This window comes from Myiozetetes cayanensis, unplaced genomic scaffold (assembly GCF_022539395.1).
Source record: "Myiozetetes cayanensis isolate MyiCay16 unplaced genomic scaffold, myiCay2020 scf4, whole genome shotgun sequence".
Taxonomy (NCBI): domain Eukaryota; kingdom Metazoa; phylum Chordata; class Aves; order Passeriformes; family Tyrannidae; genus Myiozetetes; species Myiozetetes cayanensis.
In genome coordinates, this window is record NW_026087631.1 from 39,948,525 (window position 1) to 39,972,081 (window position 23,557).

General features: G+C 37.2%; 1 protein-coding gene across 5 annotated transcripts in view; it reads right to left on the reverse strand.

The window, feature by feature from the left end:
- The window catches only part of DENND4C (DENN domain containing 4C), a 64,502-nt gene that overhangs the window by 31,045 nt on the left and 9,900 nt on the right, over positions 1-23,557 (reverse strand). For 3 of the 5 annotated variants that reach the window (XM_050329210.1, XM_050329211.1, XM_050329209.1), the window contains exons 2-11: positions 16,471-16,798; positions 12,145-12,397; positions 11,151-11,220; positions 9,804-9,973; positions 7,988-8,229; positions 7,089-7,155; positions 6,388-6,446; positions 4,562-4,706; positions 4,041-4,216; positions 2,400-2,500 (exon numbers count right to left, since the gene is read on the reverse strand). In XM_050329210.1, coding sequence (XP_050185167.1) covers positions 2,400-2,500; positions 4,041-4,216; positions 4,562-4,706; positions 6,388-6,446; positions 7,089-7,155; positions 7,988-8,229; positions 9,804-9,973; positions 11,151-11,220; positions 12,145-12,397; positions 16,471-16,781 — 1,594 coding nt within the window. In that variant the 5' untranslated portion in view covers positions 16,782-16,798. Of the gene's footprint in view, positions 1-2,399; positions 2,501-4,040; positions 4,217-4,561; positions 4,707-6,387; positions 6,447-7,088; positions 7,156-7,987; positions 8,230-9,803; positions 9,974-11,150; positions 11,221-12,144; positions 12,398-16,470; positions 16,799-23,557 lie in introns of those variants that run through there. The other 2 variants (XM_050329213.1, XM_050329214.1) reach the window with 2 other exon arrangements.

Below are 23,557 nucleotides of genomic sequence, written 5' to 3' on the forward strand. Positions count from 1 at the left end.
CAGACCCTGGCTTTGATTAATAACTCCTGAGCAATTAAGTTTCCCTAGAGCTTATCAGAAACACTGTCTATTCTCAGCAACTGCTGCTGCCTAAAGAACAGCTGTTGCCTCATGGAAAGCCTTGGAACACTATCTGCCTGACTCATAGCCTGAGCCGAACAATATTACTGTAACCAGATTTTGAGGAAAATTCCAGCAGTTATCAATCTCCAGGAAAGATACCCATAGACCGTCTTGTAACACTATGAAGTCGAGTCTTAAGCCAAGCCCTCTGAGGTCTCCTGGGCCACTGAGACTGCACCAGCACCTCCTTCTCAGTGGGACCTCTTGGAGCTCACGAGCTCTCCAGTTCACGATATTCCAAGGATCATAATCAAAAGGTGCCAACAGGATCTGGGCTAATACCGCCACGCTCCTTAAGGCTCAACCTGTCACCCACTGTGGGTTGCCAAGGCATCCAACACTGAGTATCTCACTGAACTCAAGGTGAATTTTTGACAGATAGACAATTGTACACAATTCTTTGTGTCTGCTGAATGCATGTGTGAAGGGATTTAAACACCCAGTAGCAAGTATAGTATGAGTATTTCCATCTCAGATCTGTAATTAATTTACTGTGGTGCTTACAGTAAATCCTACTAAGTAATTCTGTAAATGTTAGTCAATGATTAAGTGCTGTTAACATGTTTAGACTGGGCCTTAGTTTGGACTTAGCTCTTAGTTCGGACTTAGTCTAGGGATAAGTTTGGACTCAGTTGCACCTAGGCTCCACCAGGGGTTTAGACAGCAAGGGGATCTTCTCTGCACCTCTTGTCTCAGTAGTAGGGTCTCTGTTGCTCCTTTGTACTGCCAGTCCCTGTTAAAATCATTCTGCTTTGATTCTAACCCAATTTTCCTTTGCATGCTTCACCCATGTAGTAAGTAATGGGGTGAATCTCGGTACTGAACTTCACTCCACTTTCACAAATTTTATATTAAACCTGCTTTTACTGATATCTTTGCTGGTGATTCTTTAAGTGACCTAAAGTGACACCATGTTTTCCCTGTTCTGAAGACTGTGCATCTAAAACAATTCTTCTGACAAAAATTCCAAAATTTTAGTGTGCCAAAGGGTAGAAACAAAAAGGTGACATTCAGAGTTTATTCTTGCATTCTTAAAAAAAAACAGCAACAAGTACTGCTGAAAATGATAGTTTCACACTTTTTATTACTAAACCCACGATTTTCTGCTTCTGGAATTTACAAATGTTGTATATCTTGTGTATCTATGAGGCTATAATTGTCTCCTTCCCCATAATGATGTAACCTAACACCCTGAGCCAGATTATCTGAAAGAACCTACCAACAGTTAAAAAGAAGCAAAAGCTGAAAACTGTTAGGTTAGTTAGAACTTTGCCCTTATCTGTCCAAGTCATTAGGCTGAAGATGGTTGGTTTTTATTTTTACTTTGTCAAAACACTTTGTCAAAATTTAGCTACTCCATTATTTTGGTAGAAAAGTCATTATCTAAGAAATTCACCCGTACTGAACCCTGGGATCTACCAACCCATCAGCCATGCCTTGGGAGATCATGGAACAGAAGACCCTCCTAGAAGCTATGCTGAAGCACATGGAGGTCAGGGAGGTGATCTGAGACAGCCAGCACAGCTTCACCAAGGGCAAGTCCTGCCTGACCAACTTAGTGACCTTCTATGATGGAGTGATTATATCAGTGGAAAAAGGAAAAGGCTGCAGATGTCATCTATCTGGGCTTCTGTAAAGCCTTTGACACAGTCCCCCACAACATCTCTGAACTGGAGAGAGACGAATTTGGTGAGTGCACTGTTAGATGGGTAAGAAATTGAAATTGAAATTGAAATTGAACGGTGGCATCCAGATGGTAGTGGTCAACAGCTTAGAGTCCTGATGAACACCAGTACCAAGCGGTGTTCCTCAGGATCTGTACTGGGACCAGTGTTATTTAATGTCTTCATTAATGACACAGGCAGAAGAACAGAGTGCACCCTCAGCAAATTTGCAGATGACACCAAGCTGAGTGGTGTGGTTGACGCACCTGAAGGACAGGATGCCATCCACAGAGACCTGGCCAAGCTCAAGAAGTTGGGCCCACCAGAATCTCCTAAGATCAAGTGCAAGATGCTGCAACCTGGGTTGGGGTAACCTCCAGTGCCCAATACAAGCTGGGGGATGAACAGATGTTTGTTGAGAAGGACCTGGGGGTGCTGGTGGATGGGAGGCTGGACATGACCACGAGTAAAGGTTAAAGAAAAACCTTAAATTTTAAGAAGTCACAGAAAAAAAAAAAAGAGTCTAAAAAATAAAATTCACATCTCATGTGACAGAAGGAAGTCCTTACATATATATACTAATTACAATTCATTTTATTTTTTCTATTTCACCTGCTGCCAGTTGTGGGTGTAGTTTCTTTAAGGTGCTGAGCAGACTTTTACATGGCTTTTTGGGAAACTGCTTCCAGTTGGTGCTCTTCTTATCATCTGATCTGTAACAGAGGAGAGAAAAAATGGACATATAAAATACAGTTAGTATAAAAAAATTCAACAGCCTTAGTTTTCTTCATTTACAGCAGGCATTATTTTGAAATTTTGTCACTGTCCCTATTTGTAACAACGAAAAAAAATGGGAGTGACATAAATCAGAATTTCATTCCTCAGATACAGAATAGTATAAATTGAGTAATGAGTAGAGTTTTGTCCAGTCTGTAAGGAGGATGTAGATTAAGACTTGATTTAGACCTTTTAGATGATTTCCCTTTCAGATTTTTCTATCAGTCTTGTTACTACACCTAAGTACTGTGCAAAACCTATTCTACCATTAACATCCCATACTGCTACTGGTACAAATAACAGCAGTTCTGAATACAGCATGAAATTGTTACAGCAAAATGTTGCAAGATAATTTGGTAATTTATGGTCATATGGCACACTGGAACATGGTTATGGTAACTCAGTCCCATCATTATTTGTACTCACATTACAGAAAACCAGGCTCTGAATTAGCCTCTCCTCAAGAAGGTGCAAAGAAACTGTTCATGTAATACCTTTAAGTTAAGATATGTATTAAAAATTTAATAATTAAGTGAAAATATTTTAGAATTAAGACACTAAACTTTGCTTGCTTGATCTCACAAAAAAAATTGCCCTTGTAACTTGAGAAAAAATTCTTTAACACTAACTTAAAAAAGTGCAAAACAGCATCAGGATCTGTCATGAAGGGTCCTGAAGCATTCATGTTTGTTTAGGTTGGAGGAAACTTCTAAGATCATCAAATCCAATCCCTTACCTAACACTGCCAAGACTACCATGAAACCACATTCACCACTAAAGCAAGAAACACATCTACATGTCTTTTAAAAACCTCCAGCGTTGGTGACTCAAAGACTTTCCTAAGCAGTCTGTTCCAATGCCTGACCTTCAGTGAAGAATGTTTTCCTACTACCCAATCTAAACCTTCCCTAGTGCAACTTGATGCCATTTCCTTTCATCCTGCTGCCTGTTACCCGTGAGAAGAGGCTGACCTCCACCTGACTACCATCTCCTTTTAGGCAGTTGTATGTAAAGAGCAGTAAGGCCTCCCCCCCAGGCTTCTTTGCTACAGACTAAACACCCTAGCTCCCTCACTGCTCCTCAAAACACTTGTGCTCCAGACCCTCCACTGCCCTTGTCTGGACTCACTCCAGCATCTCAATGTCTTTCTTGTCATGAGGGGTGCAAAACTGAACACAGGATTTGACGTGCAGTCTTACCAATGCCAAGTACAGGGTGACAATCCCTTCCTTAGTTACTTACCATTGTTACTAAATTTACAGCAACATCTGCATCGCATTTTTATAGGAAGCACCAAGTGTTGAGCCTTGACTTTATAAATTTTAATTTGGTGTGAAGCATTAGAAACAAGGAAAAGAACAGGGGACAGTAAGAAATAAACCATACTGGATGAAAGAGCATTAAACAATTTTATCTCCTGAGCTTTTCAGCAATCTCTCCATCTACAGATAAATGTAAAATCTCCACAGAACTTACATGTACACCATGTTTGTGTCTAAGTCAACGCACACAATATCCTGAGGTGGATCATACAGATCAAAATATCGCGAATCAACTCCAACAATAAACGGAACCGGTGCACTGAGTACGGTGGCCAGAGACAAAGGACAGAGGGGGATATATGGACATTGCCACTGAAATGGAAATATCATCTGAAGGAAAAATTAAATTAACACATTAAAACAAGACAACGGATACTGTATAATAAAAATCAAGAAGCAGCAAGCAGCACACTGAAATGAAATTGCTAAAAGCTTTGCAATACTATTAGAAAAATGTCCCCAAGTTTGATCACTTATATACAGCACATCTCTTAGTTAGATATGCAAAAATTATGACCTTTCTAACAGTTATTAGCTACGGCTCTTGAATTAAATGGTGTTCCTGGGAAAAATTATCATCTAATACATCAGTAATTTTAATTTAAAAAAGCCTTGTAACAACTGTGGTATTTAAACCAATTTGTCTCCTTGCTGTACAGAACACTTTGTACTTACAGCTACTACAGCTTCAGCAACTCCTGTCAACACAGCTGGTCTAAGAGAATGGAGTAGGATCTTGCCTTCTAGTAATACAAAGAGTAACAGAGTGGCACAGTTCTCTGGTCCAAGATTCATAAGCAGAGTGCTAAAGTTTGCTCCACTAAGGAGTGCACGGAAAGGGGAAGAAAAGAAGAATGTTACCAGGTTTAAAAAAAAAAAGTCAGTACTATTAAACTTCTGACAACTGCTGGAACCAACTAGTTGAATGGTACTAATATTACCTCACATCAAATACCTAACTATCTAACAGTTCTCATGTCATTATAAGACTTAATTAATTAATTAATTAATTAATGGCCAGTCTTCACAAGCGAAGATCCGGGGAAGGTCTTTACACCTTCCAGCCTGCGCATTGGATTTTTCAGGTGAGACACAGTGTGCGCGGAACTGAGCCCATCCTTTAATCCTAAGGTTCATTTGCTTCATCTGCTGGGGCCAAGTGAGCTTGGACGGTGGCAGCGAGGTCCTCAGGACGTAGATGAATTGCCTTATTATAGGGCTAACGAGCTCCATCTGCCCGGGGAGTGTCCCTGACCGGGAATCGAACCCGGGCCTCGGTGGTGACAGCGCCGCGCCCTTAACCACTAGACCACCAGGGGCTCCCATAAGACTTATACTACCACAACAAAAGCCAAATTCAAATTCTATTGCTAAAGAAAGTTACACTAAACCATTCTACTGCTGCATTTGTGTTGTTTGAGGCACTCTCTCTCATAGATACCTAGGCATCTTGTCTTCATAACAGTAAAACAAATCTAACTGGTTAACAGCTAATTTAAACAGAAACACCAGCAGTTTCGTATGATGGGTTACCTCAGGCAAAAATCATGAACTGGAGCACCCATCTGATCTTAGAATCACAGTATCGAATTCTAATACAAGTCAAGCAAAATTAATCCACCATTTTGATAGCAAAATGCCTTTAGTTTCTACTGTTTAGACTCCATTTCATTTGTATGCATTTAGGAATTGCAATAATATCTATTAGAGCACAGGGGTGTAAAATCTGTTCTTAGAAAAGTGCTTACATGTTACTTTGCAATTTGGTGGCTGGTTGTGATTTTTCACTCAAGTACCTATGCAACAGATGTGATTAAATACGGGATTCTTCTGCATAAAGAATATTATACAATAATGTTTTGGGGTGCAGAGAATAAAAAGGGAGAATATTTTGGTTTTTAACTTAAAAACAAACCAAAAGTCAACAACACCATCAAACCAAAACCTCATGTCACTATCACAGGGAGCTCTAATCCAGAAGATGCAGGCAGTATTTACAGAAACTGCCTTCAATCAACCTTCAATCACAAATACTGACTTTTTAGGTGTACTTTTGAATTTCTGAAATGTTTGCACTTGTGCATTCACACATTTCACCTAATTGTCTCTCTTAGATCCAAAAAAGAAAAAAACCCAAAACAACAAGTCTCTATTACTACTAAAAAAAAAAAAACCAAACCCAAAGCTGCTTACTACACAGGTTCTCAAATACAAGATCTTTAAATACATGCATTTTTTTTCCTCATAGCCACCTTCTATTTCCTTCAGAGTTCCTACAATAATCTGGTAATTCATATTTATTTCAGGATAATTAGTTGATATTACACTTCCAAAACGGACACACCTATGATCAGATGACAACACTCTATAACCTTATAAATGCATACTGAACTTTCTGTTTAGAATGTCTAACGATACTTGACTTCCTTCTACAACTGACTACTGTTTGCCCCTGAATTTTTCAAGTAGTATACATTTAAAGTATTAATAATGAATGATACCTTAATGGCAATGGTGTAGAAACTGGCTGTGACAATATTAATGCATCATGGGCAGAAAGCTGAAACACATAAAGTAGTATGTGATTGGTACAGACAAGTCCAAACGTAATACAGTATAATATTCCAATACAAATGTATATCCATACTCTCATGAACTGCCTGGCAGACAGACACAATGTCACATATCAGCGATAATCTTTGAGACTTGTGGTCACTAGGTGAACAGAGCTTGTATCAGTCACTGAAACAGTTCTCAGAATAACAGAAAATTGTCTGTGACTCAGGGTTGGACATCGTGGCTGCTAGGTGATTAAACAGAGAAACACAACAGACAATGCCCCAGGGGACTAGACTCTGATCCACAGCAGTGGATGGACAAGTGAGGGAAAGCTAGAAAACAACCCTACCGGTGAGATAACACAAATGGTGTCTATACAATGAAAGGGTAGTACGAGGTAGAAATTTTAGAAGTGCAAGTAGGACACTGCTGCCACCTACACCACCTGAAGCCTGAAACTGTCTCCTTTGCTAACTTGTCCCAGGTTTATATTCACAAGACAGAAGGTCAACCCAATTATCTCCTCCCTGTTACTTTCCAGCAGGTGGGTATTCAAAGCCAAGCAAAAAGCCTAAAGAAAGAAACCAAAGAAAGAGGGTTTGCCATTACTGGAGTTAAAAATAGTTGCAAATGTTTTGCTTACCTGCACAAGAATTCTTGGCCTTTGTGGTGAAGGAAAAGGTATATTGTGCATAAAATGGGATATATGCCTGCAAAGTAGACAAGATGTTAGAAAACCAGCACTGGGGAGTAATGAGTGACTCAAAACAATGTTAACCACATTTTGGAATTAATATTGTACCATCTTTTAGAAAGGCTGTTAAGATTTATTTACTGTTGTGATACATTTAAGAGCCCAACGGAAACAGAAACAAAGACTCTCCATTCAATTTCCAAGCATGAAATGTGAGTAATACTGACAATTTCTGATAAGTCAAAGGAAAGAATACAAGGGCATTTAGGCAAGCCATTTAAAATCCCAGGCAGCCTAACTCCATTCTAGTTTTTAAAGAGACTTTGCTAGGAGGAGCTACATACCTCACTGCCAGCGGCCTCACTGTTTTGAAAATAACTTTGTATTTCAGTAAACTTTAAGGACCCTGAAAAGCATCCTCTGCAGAGGTTTTACACACACACACAAACAATTTGCATTACTTGCAGTGCTTGGACACTCATATTCATTGCTACTCTCCAGCATTCCGAAATTTATATTTATTAAGCTAAAATGCAGGACTGCAAACGTAGCATGTATCATAGCTCAGCCATTTTCTGCGTTTGATGTAGCTAAAAAAAAAAGGAAAACACACCTGACATATTTTAAGAAAAAATCCCAAGTAAAATCCAGTTAACTTGCTGGCACTGCAATAGCCAGTACTATTAAACAGAAGAGCAATAATTTCTATCAGTACAAAATAAGCTAAACAGTGCAAGCAAGATGATGCATCAACTACACCAACTAGGCAAGTGTGACATTCATAAATCGCATGATTTCTTGAGCTGATAACTACACTCCCACAACAACTTGAGAAATGTTCTACATACTTTTCAATGGGAAGAGGATGAGGTCCAGAGACAGAGAGTTTGTAGATGAACATAAGAAATTTTCGAAATGCTTCAAAGAAAGGCCAGTGTGAGAGAAGGCAGATGCATTTGTTCGAATTGATGGACTTGGAAGTAATCACTTTCCTCTCTACAGTTGTCAGGAGACCCAGCTGCGACTGCTGCTTTTCTGTTAGCAGCTCCCGGGGATACGGCTCATAAAACTGAATAGCAGCACCGTACACCTAAAAGATGAAGGAAAACAGCTAAGCAGACCCAGTATTTAACAGGAGATCGGGTTATAACTTCTGAAGCATCCTTAAGTCTTTCCTCTTTGCACACACTATAGTGCTTTTGCTGGTAGCTTATGAAATGACTTTTCATTTATGTAACACAGAAAGCATCCTTATAAACAAAATACTTTGGACTCCCGTGTCTCTCCTCCCCACTTTCATTGCACTTTTCTCAACAAAATATTCATACTTACATATGTGTATATAATATATACATACTTACACAGTAAATTGAAGGGAAGGAACCAAACTGCATGCTGTGAGAGAACTCTATCCATTAACCATGAGGGTAAAGAAAAATCAAAAACCAAAAAACCCTCAACTCTCATGAAATGTTTGTGTTCAATAAATTCCCCTATCATTACCAAACTAAACAACAAAATTATTCTAGCTTTGATTTCACCTACTTTATCAAGCTAAACCTCTTCCAATATTCGTTTCCTATTTGTCAAAGTTTCACAATTAACCAAATTATTCTGCCAAGCTTAGCAAAAGGACATGGTAAGAAAAACACTGCATCCTTCCTTGTAAAAGAAGTGTTAATATTTTGGAGAAATATCTTTTTCCTATTTGGAAACGGAAAAAAATATAATTTTCCTATTAGGGAATTTATTAGGGGAGTGAGACAGAGTGGAAGTTGAGCTGTTATCAGTAACAGAGCCAAACTGCTGTTTATTAACCACAGAAAGATACTCACACATTACACTCACTTATTCCCTTATGTAGTTCACACACACACAAACACAGACACACACAGCTGGCAAGCTGAAACAACACCTGGAAGACCAATCCTAAGTAAGGTTCCCTAGTTTCATCAGATGTACCTATAATCCTGTAGTATCTGTCTAGGTATAGCAGACACTGCCTTCCCACATGTGGGTCAAGTCATGCAAGACCTTTTTGGTGTCTGTGTGTTGGTGGCCTTATACAGATTCAGAAGACAGATCGTGTTCTGAATCTGTCTCTTCATACAAATTCAGAAGGATCACCAGTCTTGGGAGATCATTGGAGTCTTTCACATATTCACTTTTCAGTATATATTCTTTCTCTCCCTGCAATCCTGTTTTCTGGTAACTAGTTTCCAATTCATGCGCATAAACACCTACAGAGCCCAATTACACAAATTCACAAAGAAGTGGCTTTTAACATAACCATATGAAAACTTTTAACAACTTAAACATTGCTAACACACATCCTAAATTCTATTTTACATGCAGAGTACACTTCCATTCCCAGAAACTCCTTCCTTGAAACAACAGGGAAATCCATGTGCTGTGAGTTTTACTTTTATTAAGGGTATCTGATTCAGCCTACACGGGACTAAACAGCACACACTCTTCCATCTATTTCCTCTTTTGGTTTACTTTCATCTTACATGAAGGCTTAAGAAATACAATTTTAGAGGGGAAGTATTTAACAATTTATTTTGTAATATTTCTAAAATACAAAAGAAACAATCTCTATCTATCTCCATAACAGCTATCTGAAATAAAAGAAAAAACCAAGTTCACAGTGTGGAGCCATACCTTTTCTGCAGAAGAGCAGGTCAGCACAAATGTTGAGAACACTGGTAGTGGATATTTGGTTTGAGGGTCCCAGCACTCAATAGTGGCTCCCATGGGAAGGCAGAAGAGAGGAACAGATTCCGACAGTGGGAATGATTCATAGTTCTCTTGAGGATATCTGAAAATTAAGCCTGAAGAACGGGAAAAGGAAAAGTAATTGGATTTGTTCTAAGCCCTAAATAATATAAGCAATACATTTTCCAAAACATATAGCTAGATCTGATGATTATCTGGACTTCATAATTGAAGATTACATCTGCAAAGAAGAAAGTCTCTCATACGACAGACTAAGTGATCCAAGTAACAACCATTTGAAAACAGAGTATGAATTACTGATTGATTTTACCCTTTTGGTAACTGCTCAAAATCAGTACACACTGAAGATTTTTACATCAAACCAGTTGGGTTGATGTGCTATTTAAATGTGCCACTGGAATGGATTTTATTACAAGAAATTCCTATGAAGAAAGTGATTATCTACTGTAAAAACAGTAGTAACACCTTCATGGAAAATAGGATGAACTAGATGACTGCATGTTCTGCTCTCAGACACTATGTTCAGTTTCAACAAATTGTTCATTCAGCTTTCAGACTCTTGCTGGTAAAAAATAGGCACATTGGTTTACTATTGCTGCTCATCTAGCTTGTTTTATGGTACACTGACTTCATTATCTATACTTTTCACTTCTGTTTGGTAGTTTACTCCTTTCAAAGGAATTTGGTGCACTTAGTGCTGAGCAGAAACAGTTATGGAAGTTTTTTTTTTGGTTTCTTCAAAAACAAAAAGAAATGCATCTAGCAATGCATTAAAAAACTTACAAAAGCCAGACTTGTCATTTATTGTTCAGAATATTTTTCAATCTCCTCAAATAAGGAGCAACAGAATAGTTGTGGAACTGAAGGGAAGAAACACATTTAACTTTCAAATAAAATGAAAGATGTTGAGACATAAAAAGAAATATGAGTAAGGCTGAACAGAACTTTTAGTTACTCCTTCTCCAATACCACCAACACAAGTTTTGTCTTTTGTTGCATCTGAAATAGTTGCTAAGGTTTCTGCTAAAGCTTCTAATCTACCAAGCCACGATAAGAACTAAAATAATACAGGAAAATGCTATTCTTATTAAGACTTTTTTTTTCCCCCAGGAAAAAGTGAGGAGAGCAAAGAAGGCATTACAGGAGTTAATTTCAATTGACATCCTCTAGGAACAAAATTCTAACAGACAGTCCTTAAGCTTTTAAAATTATTATTCTATTTCAACAAAGCATTTAAATCCTTCTGTTTAGACAGTTTCTAAAATTACGTACCAGCTTTATACGCTAAAGAGTTAGAAGCTGGCACAGACTTCTTGTAACAAAGGTATACACTGGAACCCCACTGGAAGACAAAAGTTTCATCTCAGAACCAGCAAAGATAACAAAAGGCAACAGAAATCAAATATAGGCATTGGAATATATTCCCACTTACAAACAAGTCAGACATTTTAATAAAAAGCATTACGGAACACTGAAATACAGTCTGGTTGGCCACTGAGTGCATGCAAATGACAAAAACGAGATTTCACTCTTCTCTCATTTTTTTAGAGATTACAGGATTTACATAAACTAATGACACCACCACACTACTCCCTGATTTATTCCAACAAAAGAACAAGCTAAATTTGTGGCTTTACATTTCTATGGTTATTTAAAAGCAGAATCTTACAGGAACCTCACTGGGGAACTGAAATTCTAATATTCATCACTTGAAGCTTCTATCATACTTCCATAAACTGGTTATTGACATAGTATTTTTGCAGCTTCTCTAAACATGCTCTACCATTCAAAAACCCCACTTATTCCAGCCTGAGTAAACTAAATGCAAAACAGACTAAGTAAAAGAGAACCAATTAAAGCAAAGCACATGGAGAAACTGTAAGCAGTAATTATCATTCTTATAATGTCTTTCTTAGGAAGACAGGCATTATTAACAACTAAGAAAAAAGTGTTTGATTCATCCTGACTGTCAGCATCACTAAAGGGTGGAGGAGAGATAATATTAAAAAAAAAATAAATAAATTCCAGTGCACTCCTAAATAGCACCTAGACAAGCATATGCAAATGAAAGACATGAGTAATCAGTATGAAACAGTAATTTCCAACAACACAGGAAATCAAAGCAACATGTTATGAAGAATGAATTACAATGTAGTGATAGAAAACAATTATAATAGTGCTATGAAAAGTTCAAGAAGCTACTCCTTTAGGTGTATTTGTTGGGTTAAAAAGAGAAAAAAAGCGACTCAAGCTTATAAATACTCACCATACCACAGTTTAAGTTCTTATCAACTTTACAGAATGTATGAGGAGGAGTTTCTCCCTTGCTGGTAACAATAACACAGATATCTGTCACTGCCAATGAATTCTGAGGTCGTACTGCGGGAGCCCTTCGATACGTGATAAAGATCCGCTGAGAAGAAGCTGAGCTGTTGTTCACATTAGCACAACGACCATAAGGAGTAGCTTGGATCACTTCGCAGTCTGAAATTATGCGTTCCTTCCCTTCATACAGAACTCTGCAGACATGAAGGAAATAAATATATATGAAGTTACTTGAGCAATTTCAGAGAAACTGTCCATGCATTAGCACCCTATGTCATCATTGCAACTTTCTAATGTGCATTTATCTTTGTAATGTGCATACTATCTTTCATCATGCAGTGCCTGAGGTTAAAGAAACTGCTTCAAAATCTTTAAAATTATACAGAATTCTCTGTGGGAACAAATGAGAATTATGGAAAAATAAAAACCAAGACACACTGAAAAGGATTTAGTTATAGAACTAGTAGGAATGCTGCACTATGAAAAAATAAATACAAAGTAAGCCTTAAGTTGCTTCCACACGACACCTGACAATTTCATCACTAAAATGTCTGGTAAATCATTTAAAACTTGTCTTTATCTGGGGGTTTTTTTGTGGGTAGGGTTTTTTATTTCGGTTTGGGGCTTTGTTTGTTTCTAATTGGTTGTTTCGGGGTTTTTGTTGTTCTGTTTGAGAGTTTTTTGGAGAGGTATTTTTGGTAGGCTTTGGTTTGGTTTGTTTTTAAGAAATACTCTTGGAAAAGAACAAGGTAGAATGCTTCCTAGATGAATTTTTCCAGGAAAAAAATTAATCCAAACACAGTAATAAGTGACATTCACAGTCTGAATAACACTCCTTAGGACAACGGAGCAGGGAGACAAACTAAAACCCTGCTCTGCAGAGAAGGAAGAAATAATAACTACAGTTGCTTGTACTCCTAGAAAGCGGAATATATCTTGTGTGGCCGTACAACAACATTTATATGGTGCATGGATTTTATTTTTTTTAGCAAGATCACTAGTTTAGATCACTGCATTCTTAGTAAAAAATGAAAAATCCTTTACAGCTTCACAGTAGCTAAATGAGCTAAAGCTTTCCTTTTCCAAATATAAAGCTATTGAGAAGTCACTATGAGAAGAAATGTGGAAGTCAAAACAAACATCATTGAACATTTTTAATGCACAGATGCTATTAAAGGGCAAGCTTTATCTCCCATTCAACACCCAAGTAACAAGTGGTTCAGTTCTCTGCAATATGTACACAGTAATTCCAGCTGCAAATCAGTTTTCATCATTACAAGATTAAGGATAAAGGTAATACAATAAAATCTTGTATTTTGCGATCTCCAGCTTCCCACACGTAGTCCCTCACAATTTCAAAATAAAAAATAAGCAGGTAATACATATTTACTGTCCCAAAATACCCTTGGTTAAATGTTTGGCAGACTACAAGTAAGTATGTATTTGAAAACTTCAAAAAGTTATGTGTCTAAGCCCCCCCCCCAAAAAAAGTTTTCATATCCAATCATTCTCAGAACTTTAAAAAAATAAATATATAATTAAACTTTCAATATTACTTAAATACTATTCCCATCTTTAAACTGGAATACAGAAATATTACTGTTTATTCTGACTCAATAAAACGAACACATATCTTGTTATAGCACTGATCATATACATGAACTAGAACTTTAAAAAAGCATACAAATCACGTAAGTTGGCAGTATAGTGATGTAGCTACCAGGCTCCCATAGAAATTTACTCAACTAGTTCATGTACGATGATAATCTTTAACAAGAGTTTCAGTTGTAGAGAGTCTGATCATCAGACTCATTTAAAACATTTAAAACAATGTGTAATCTCAGGCTCAAAACCAGCCTAATACCAGCATTTCCAACTGAAACATTAGTTTTAATACACTACCTATCAAGATATGTACTGAGAAAGTACATGCTAATCAAATCATTTCTAAACTAACTAATGTTCTGGAAGAACATGTATTTTCCACTTTTTATTGGGTTACCTACTTAACGAAGTTAAAAAAGAACCAACAAAAACAGAGTCCCAACAACTACAATGGCAGCAGCTCTCAGGTCACATTAATTGTGCATAAAGAGTTTACATGAACTTTTCACATCACTGCCAATCAGAATCTTAATCTGAAGAAAACTTTTAACAGAGCAGTCTCCAAACAGAAGTTTCAATTCAGTTTCACGTATTTTAAATAAAATCCAAAATACAAATTTATTCCAGAAACATCTGTCAGCCAACAGCTTTTGAGAAGGAACAGCATTAATCAGACAATTCCAGCAGTTCCATTTAGGAAGTTTGCAAGTATTCTCAGAATAATACTTAAGGGCCTGACCAGTGCTCAAGACTGTAACAGTGGGGTCACCTCTCCTCAAAAGCAAAATGAAAATGAAAGCAACACTTACCTCTACATATACACTGGAGCAGTATTAAACTCACACCATTTCCTGACTTCATGTTACAGTGTGGTATTGTATTTGCAAGCAACAGGAGGACAGATAGGAAGGAACAAGGATGGAGGGCAGACAAATACAGAACTCAAGGACATAGCAGAGAAACGGCAGAGCACAGCCCCAACCTCTCTCTTCTTCAAACAGCATTTGCTTAACTACTTTCCCTAACAGAAAGAAATACGCAGACACACACAAACACTTTTCAAGAATCATTTGAATGCCTGGACTACAACATAACCCATTTTTATACAATACTAACAACCTTGACACAGGACCATGCACTATACCCTTTCAAAGGACAAGAAAGGATGTACTCTTTCTCCACCTACTATGTTCACTCAGCATGTCAGACAGGCTTAAAGGTAAAAGATTCTGTCACATTTGGGTTTTTAATTAAAATAATAGAGAACAGCATAAACTAGCCTTCAGACTGTGCATACATCTCCTACTCAAACGCCACTTCCATTTGAACACATTGGAATTTACATACACTAAAAAAAAGATTGCTCTAACCATCTCTTGCACATAGTTGCAAAACAGAAGGAACAGCCGGGGGAAAATATGCATCACTGCTCAGAGAGAAAAGCCTCCCACAATGTGTTAGGTGTGACACATTAGTTAGATCAAATACTAACTAGAAATACTATTTGCCCAATATCACCATCTTAGCCAACTATTTGTGTATTTTGTTTAGCAGGTATTCCCTACAAAATCTACCCAGGCATTCAAGCTCCTAAGGTTGTGGGAGACACAAAGATAAACGTGCTAGTCAAGTTGCTTCCTTAAAGCCACATGCCAAAGACTGGTTGTTCAGCAATTCCCTTGTGGAATCTCTTACTGTAAAAATTCCTCCTTCTGTTAGAACTACCATTCAAAGAATAACTTCACACTGCAATATCTCTTCTCGCAGTGCCACTCACACTCATAGAAAAAGATTATTTTAAAAATCAGTTTTGCTGAAGACAATTAGAACATCGTTTAGATGAGCAAGATGAACAGAAATTAGCATGTACCAGGTTAATTATTTAACCTGAACTGTAGCTCTTAGAGAAAACTGTCGTACGATGAAACTACTTTCATTATTAAGATTTCAGTATCAGTCTCCTCCTGACTGGACTCTGCTTGTCAGTTGGCACTCAAACTACAGGCCAAAAATGGTATGCATAGGCTTTATGCCTAATGTATTTAAGCTTATAAATGAAAAAACTAAACTTATGATAGTTTACATAGAGATGCATGACTTTTACTCTACTGTTTAATATTTATTTAGTAACTAAGGAAAAACACATGCATTCCTTAGTTTGCCATAATCATAACAGCACCCCCACCCATGCTCTATTTTCTCTTTCTCATTATATCCCCAGTAGTTCTAAAATGTCCTTATATATTCTTAAGTTGTATCTTTTACTATGAGCATTAAATTGAATTCCACAAGGTGGTAACTTTTGTCTCCTGAAGTCACTGTTTTCAGATTAAGTATGTTAATATTTCTGGATTTGGACTATACTATTTCTATAAATTAATTTTGTGCTATTTTCTCACCTTTCATAAAACTGCATCAGAGAACTTGATTTTCATATTTGCTTTGCTTCGTCACTCTCTCTCTCTCTGATCTTCTAAAGTAAAACATTACCATTAATTTTAAAAAGATAAGTTCACTAAAAGACTGACACTTTGTTCAACCTATTCCAGATTCAAACAGTGCATTTTTAAAAAGCTTTCTCACATCTGTTTTCTTCATCACCTATGAAGAGTAATATTTGATCATTATGGAAGGAGGAACTGAACTGTGGTAGAAATCTCACCCGATGTCAGTAAGTGGTGGTTTGTCCCGCCCTCTCTTGTAGCAAAGAAAAAGTTCAGGACTCTTTAGACTTCCATAGTTTAAGTTGGCTTGAAGGGCAGTAGGAGTGGCTTCAACACAGGTGTATCCCTCTGGGACTGTTTCACCAGCCGATTTAATTATCACAGCAATGTCAGTAATTGGAGCCTTTGGACCGGTTGACTTTGTTTCATGTCGGCTTATTTCTTGGTCCAGCAGGGTTGCCGTATCTGTATCAGTGAGCCCTGCCACTACAAAATAGTCAGCCACCCGTGGACCTTTGTCTTCTATCATGGTTATGTCAGTACTTCCTGGGGAAAATAAAGAGACAGAAATCAAACATTCTGCTTTCAAACGCAACCCCTTCCCTCAACAACTATAAGGATTTAGAACTTTTGAAGAAATTTTTGCAAATAGAAAAATTCCTACATTGAAAATTCTAGGGAGACTCCAAAAACATCTTTGACTTCTGCTGCTCAAAAAAGATATTGAAAGATACTGTCAGCAATTAAATTTCAGTTCCAGTACTGTAACAGTCATGCTTAGGGCGAGATAAAGGATAATTCAAAGCTGCTGACACAGCAGCTACACAGAAAACTGTTTTGTGTTCGCTGTAAGACCATTCAAACTCTTCACAGATTATAAATTAATGCAGATATCCCAATCTAAAAGCATCTGTATTTTCCTGCCAATGCTTATGAGCAATTTCACTATAGAATCATGTTCTCTTTTTTTGAGAGAGAAAGAGAGAGACACAGAGAGAGAGACACAGAGAGAGAGACACAGAGAGAGAGACACAGAGAGAGAGACACAGAGAGAGAGACACAGAGAGAGAGACACAGAGAACAATTGCAAATACAGGCTCAGTACTTTATCTTCTGCACATTTCATCCATTTTGTTTCATAACCTAGACCTATCAGTGCAGTCTTGAATATTCAGCTGGCAACTGTAACATCTGGAAGCCATTTACAAAAATCACTCATCCAAACCCACATTTCATCAGCTGATCAGGCAGCAAACATCACTGCTCAGCTGCACATTCCAGATCTGGAAATAGTAGTTCTTCCAACATCACCAATGTTCACTAAGCATATCATGTTAAAGCAGTGAAACACAAGTTTTTATTAAGAACAAACTAGCTGGCAGCTTATGTTCAAGTATCTCAAGTATAATTTCAAGTACTTGATTCTCATTAAATACTTGTATTTTTAGAAGATGTGTAAGAAGTATTTAAACAGTGGTTGCCAAGCAATTAACCTGCATACTGTTGTACCCCTACAGGAAGATACGGACCACCTTGCTTTAGATCCCTTTTTTTCTACCACCAGATTTCTGGGGATCCCATCTACAAAGCTAACCAAATAATGGCAGTCTGGCTCCCATCTTTGAAAATAGGAATGCCACAGCTGCAAAGGTTCCAGCAATCAAGGTCCATAGATATTAACAAATAATAAGTGCACCAAGATTGAGAAGGTTCTTGAAATCAGAATGCCCTAGTCTGGTAACTGCAGAAATACTGGCCTCTGCTAACAGAACGGTGGTTTGGTGGAGGCAGTGTAATTCTGTTTCCTACAACCTGGTTTACCATCTTCCTCTTCTTATCCTGCTCTTTCTTACTGAAATTATACTAAAAAGGTATTTCTCATCTTCACAGTTTACAATACTTCTAAAGTTTTTGAATAATAAGTGTACTGAGTACTGAGGGAAAAATCAATTAGCCATCCTGCACATTTACTAAGAAATTTTAGCATACAGTTATGCAACTTCTCCTGAAGAACAAGAAAATTACTCCAGAGCCATAGCTACTTGCGAAGCTTCTTGTCGTGCGTTTGCGACACTTTGTTATCACATTTAGATACAGAACTTGCACCAGATTACCCTTTTTACTGTCATAAAAAACATGAAATGAGCAATAAAGCCCCTTACAGGCAATCAAGTCAGAAAGAAAATCAGGGGTAATGGCTTCAACTTCGTCTTCTGTAAACTGGTATTTCTGTTAAAAGGTCCCTTCTCATACTGCCACTGCTCATTTCCACCTTCACTTCTGTCTGGAACTATAGTTTGTGCAATTTTGTAATGAACTGGAACAAGAAATTGCTCTGGCTGAATGCTAGCCTGGCAGAGACTACTCAGTGTTCAACCAGAGCAATTCTACAGCGATTCCCTGTGTCAGCACGAAAGCAGCAGCAGTATGCCCCTTTCAGCAGCAGCACTGACTTACACTGGATTAATCATAAAACCATGAACACGTTTCAGTCTGCCTCTCAGATGCCTGGACTTTTCATAGAATTACAAAGAAAGAAAGAAAGAAACCAACCTCTCCACGCTCCTCTCAAAAAAGAGTCCTGAGCCAGAATATCTTGTAATCTGCAAAGAACTGTTTGTACTTGACATGTAAGAAATAAAATTACCGGGAAAAGCTGCTAAAACTAGCAAAATGGTTGGCATCCTAATAATTTATTTTTTTAAACCCAAAACATTTGTTGAATGTTCCAGCCTTTTATTACCTGAGTCATGTTCACACCATTCAGTACCATGTTCTCTTGATGCAATGTTACAATCATGACCCACATTTACTTTTAGCACAGAGAACAAGAAAAAAAAACCCAGTTATGATAACAGCATACGTCAAAAATCTCACAAGAGTCTGTATTTTTAATCACAGCTGTAGTTCCTGGAATTGCACTAATGTTGTCCTCAAATATGTTTTAAAGTGAGAATTTATTTTTCCTGGGAAAACAGAGAGAAAAATTTAAAAGCACTAGAAAAAATTAAATATTAAGATTTGAAAGATTAGAATGCAAATGAAGAGAACCCATTCCTAAATTTTTACCAGGGGGCAGGAATAAAACCATAGCAATTGTTTGCTAAGGAGCATACACTTATGTCCATGTTATTTCCCTGTTTGCCATGGCTATGTTTTACTTCACAGAAACCCTGTGTACCATGTGGCAGGCAAAAGTCGGAGTCATCAGACAATTCAGCTAAGAAACTTGGCACAAAAGCCTTGTATATGTCAGCACAACATTTAGCAAGTTTTTCAAAATGTTCTGAGTCTCTCAAAACAGTCCATTTTCCACATGGATAAGTAAGGTTTCAAATAAACACTACAAGTCAGCTCTTCAAGAATTTGTTCTCCAGTTTCAGAACGATTTAAAGCAACAGATCACTCAAAATAGACCTGAAAGTAACAGCTTAATATAGTCATAGCGATCTTCTTTAATGCAACAGCTTTGGAAAGACAGAGACTAAATTATGAACACTGCTACTCTTAATAGACAAGAGAACAAACATATCATAAGTTTATCACAGCAACTTTTCCTAAGAATAAATTCAAAAGCTATTGTCCTCTATTTTCCACAAGCAGATTTTTGTACATCACAAGACTAACAGAAAAACTCAACACTTGTGATTTTTATTGTAACATACCTTCAGGGGAAAAAAAAATCTAAAACTGAAAAGTGTTACCTTCATGTTGCATGGTGACAGTGCAGGATATGTTGAAAAAAAAGCCAACATACAAGTCCCATGAAAGACCTTATTTTTAAAATCTATAAAGATACTTCAGTTTAAGCCAAATAAACTGAAAACAACAACTGGAATTCTGTTTAAAAACGTGAGCAATACTGTTTGAGGAATTACAAACCCCAGTGTCCATACAGATCCATAAGGGATGGTGACAATTTTTAACTATTTCCTAACTGTATTATACAGCAACAGAAATAACACAGTAAAGGTGCTTCTCAATGTTAACTCTATGCAATTAATCTGAATGACTGCCCTTGTTCTCACTGCCTCAAATTTTGTCTCTTTTTAGCAGGATTTCAAGACATGGAAGTTAATAATTGAAATCACTTTGAAAAGGAATGAGAAATGCACTCATGGACTATACTTGGCAATCAAAACTTCAGATCGTTTGTTGGGTTTTTTTTAAACACAAAATACAGTTATGACTCTAACACACTTATGTATCCAGGCTCACATATATGTATAGTTTTATATATATATATATACACACACACACACATACTTATGTATACAGGCTCATATATACACCAAAAGTGCAAAGACAGCCACCAGTAATTTAACAACCAACATAGTGCAGTTGGCAGCCCAGTTTTCTTGTCCATTCCAGCATACATTCACTGTTACTGCTCACATCAGTGTGCTTGTCTGTATCACAGTCACTTTTAAGCAAATCCATTTCTACTCAGGCAAGTATGCAACTGCAGCTTATGATTTCACCTTCACAGCAGAAATCAGACCTTGCCTGTGCATCACAGGTAACTTAAAATAACTACAGAATGGAACATCCCAGGCAATCAGCAGTAGGACAAGAGAGCACAGGCTTAAGCTCTGCCAGGGGAGGTTTAGGTTGGATATTAGAAAGAAGTTCTTTACAGAGAGAGTCATCAGACATTGGAATGGCCTGCCCAGAGAGGTGGTGGATTCACCATCCCTGGAGGTTTTTAAGACGAGGCTGGATGTGGCACTGAGTGCCATGATCTAGTAATGACAGTGGAGTTGGATCAAGGGTTGGACTTGATGATCTCAGAGGTCTTTTTCAACCCAGTTAATTCTATGATTCCATGATTACAAACTATTCAGCAAAGGTAAGTGATTCAGATGAAACAATGTGGATATCAAACACTTCAGGTGTCACTTGCAACACACAGGAAAGTTACACACACATCTATATGTAAGTTCTCTGAAGCACACTTTACAATGTGTAAGACTATACAGTGCATACACCACCCCCACCACACCCACACCCACACTTATATACACACCACAGCAAAAGACAAGGTAAGGTAACATTACTTCAAGCACACCATTAGCACTGGACAGGATTAAAACAGAAAAAAAAAAAAAAAAAGACCACAAATTATTAGCCATGGACAGTTCACAGCAAGAGGAAAACAATTATTAGAAATGTCTTCAAGAACTTTCTTTTTTGGATTGCATATCGCACTGTCATGATTTGTCATGAAAATTATTGAATGAAGTAACAGTCCCTTGTCTAAATCATGTGAGTATTAGAAAAAACAGAGTTGCAAAAATAACTTCACAGACATGCAATGCCCACCTTTTACCTGTCTTAACACAACCAGCTGTGGAACAAGAATGGCTGGATGTCACATGCATTTTAGTCTGAACATGCACGTATAAAAATATAGAACCATTCCCTCCTAGAAGTTTTCTTGGAAACATTTGAGAATGCAATAGTGGCACAAATGCAATATTAAAACCTACAAGTTGATTATCTTACAGAGGCCTCTAACATTGGAAAAATAAACTTAAGTTCAAGGTGAAAGATAAAATAAGACCGCTTTCATGAGTTAATTGAACTTCATCCAGAAAGCAAATTGTATCAAGGTCCTGTACTGAATATAATCTAAACTGGTTTTTTGTGTCAGATAGCTAAAGTGTTGCAAATTTGCACAGATGCAAAGAAAACAATGTTGACTTTGCACTGGCTGTTAGTGTACCAGACTGTTTTCTGACAGCATATGAACACAAAAATCAGGCACAAACTGAATGTAATCAACTTGGTGGGAAAGTTTTCTAAAGCATTCCAAACAGATCAGGGCACTAAAGTAGGAAACAAGAAAAAATATTACAGCAAATCATCTCGGGTAAGTTATTCCCAGGGAATCAAAGGCACCAAGCCTAGAAATAATTTGATGAAATAGTAGGGGGATTTTTGCGTTCACTTTACAAAAAACAGTTCTCAGAGCAGCAGAATTCTGCAAACTGTGAATGTTTGAAAATAAAGTCACTTCTGCTTTAAGCTTCTGGTATGTCATACACAGTTCTTCAGCTAATACTGAAAAACAAACTGCATTTTATAAATTGATTAAATAAATAAATCTTAACTATCAAATTAGCAGACATACTTCCTACCCAAAGACAGAAGGCTAGAACACCACAGGGGGGAAATCAAAAGATCTTTTTCACATATTTAATTATAATTTCTTCTATGACTAAAGACAACCATAATCTTTTAAAACTCAATTATGACAGGTATTTGGTGTCTCTCTTTGGGGATTTGTAACTAATATTTTCATGAGAGTCACTAACAAATACATCATTCACATAACAGGAAACAGGAAGATATTCTCCCAGTGTAGATTTCCTTTTCAATTTCAAATCATGGTTTTTAAATGATGCAACAGTGTGCATTACAGAAGAGGTAGTGATGAAATGAACTGACTTTGCAAATCCAGTATTGTAATCTGATAATTAGATAGCAATAAATCTCTAGTTTTCTCAGTCATATACAGTTTGCCACTTAAGCATCCATTTTATTACTGAGAAGTCATGTTTTTCAGACATGCTTTAGAAAAAATGGAGAGCACTTTGGCCTTTAACAAAATATATTATTGTTCCCCATTACCTTGAATTTTTTTTGCATTTTCTAAGTTTTCCTGTCCTGTGTGCAATTCCTTAGATTGCTGGAGCAAAGATTATCAAAGGAAGTGAGGAAACTAGCTCCAAATTTTGAGCTGTATTTCTAATAAATTATATTTATTCAGAAAAGACACAAAAACAGAATACTGACAATTTAAGACTCTGTCTAAGGAAGCAGAGCGGTACATTCAGTCTGATTTATTCTGATTGTCAGCAAAACCAGTTACCATTGCTACAAAACAATGGGGCAATGACGTGATGACATAAATGCCAGTAGCAAACATAACAAAGCTTTCAGAAGCAAACTTTTGTGATAGCAACTTGAACAGATACTTATGAATTATAAATGACTGAAAATATCACTAAGCTAATAGACACTGTAATCCAGGAAGCTCAGGACTATAAAAATTTGTCACTCTGAAAAATTTTAAGTGAAGAGAAAAAGAAAACAAAACACAACACAAAACCAAAACCAAAGTAACAATCAATCAAACAAAATCCCCCTCTAAAACAAACAAAAAACCCACCACCACAAAAAAAAACCCACCACCACACATATAAAAACCCCCACCACCAAAAAAAACCCCAAACAAACAAAAAAAACCCCACAAAACCCTAAATCCAAAAAATACCCAACCTACTCTGGACTATCCAGACT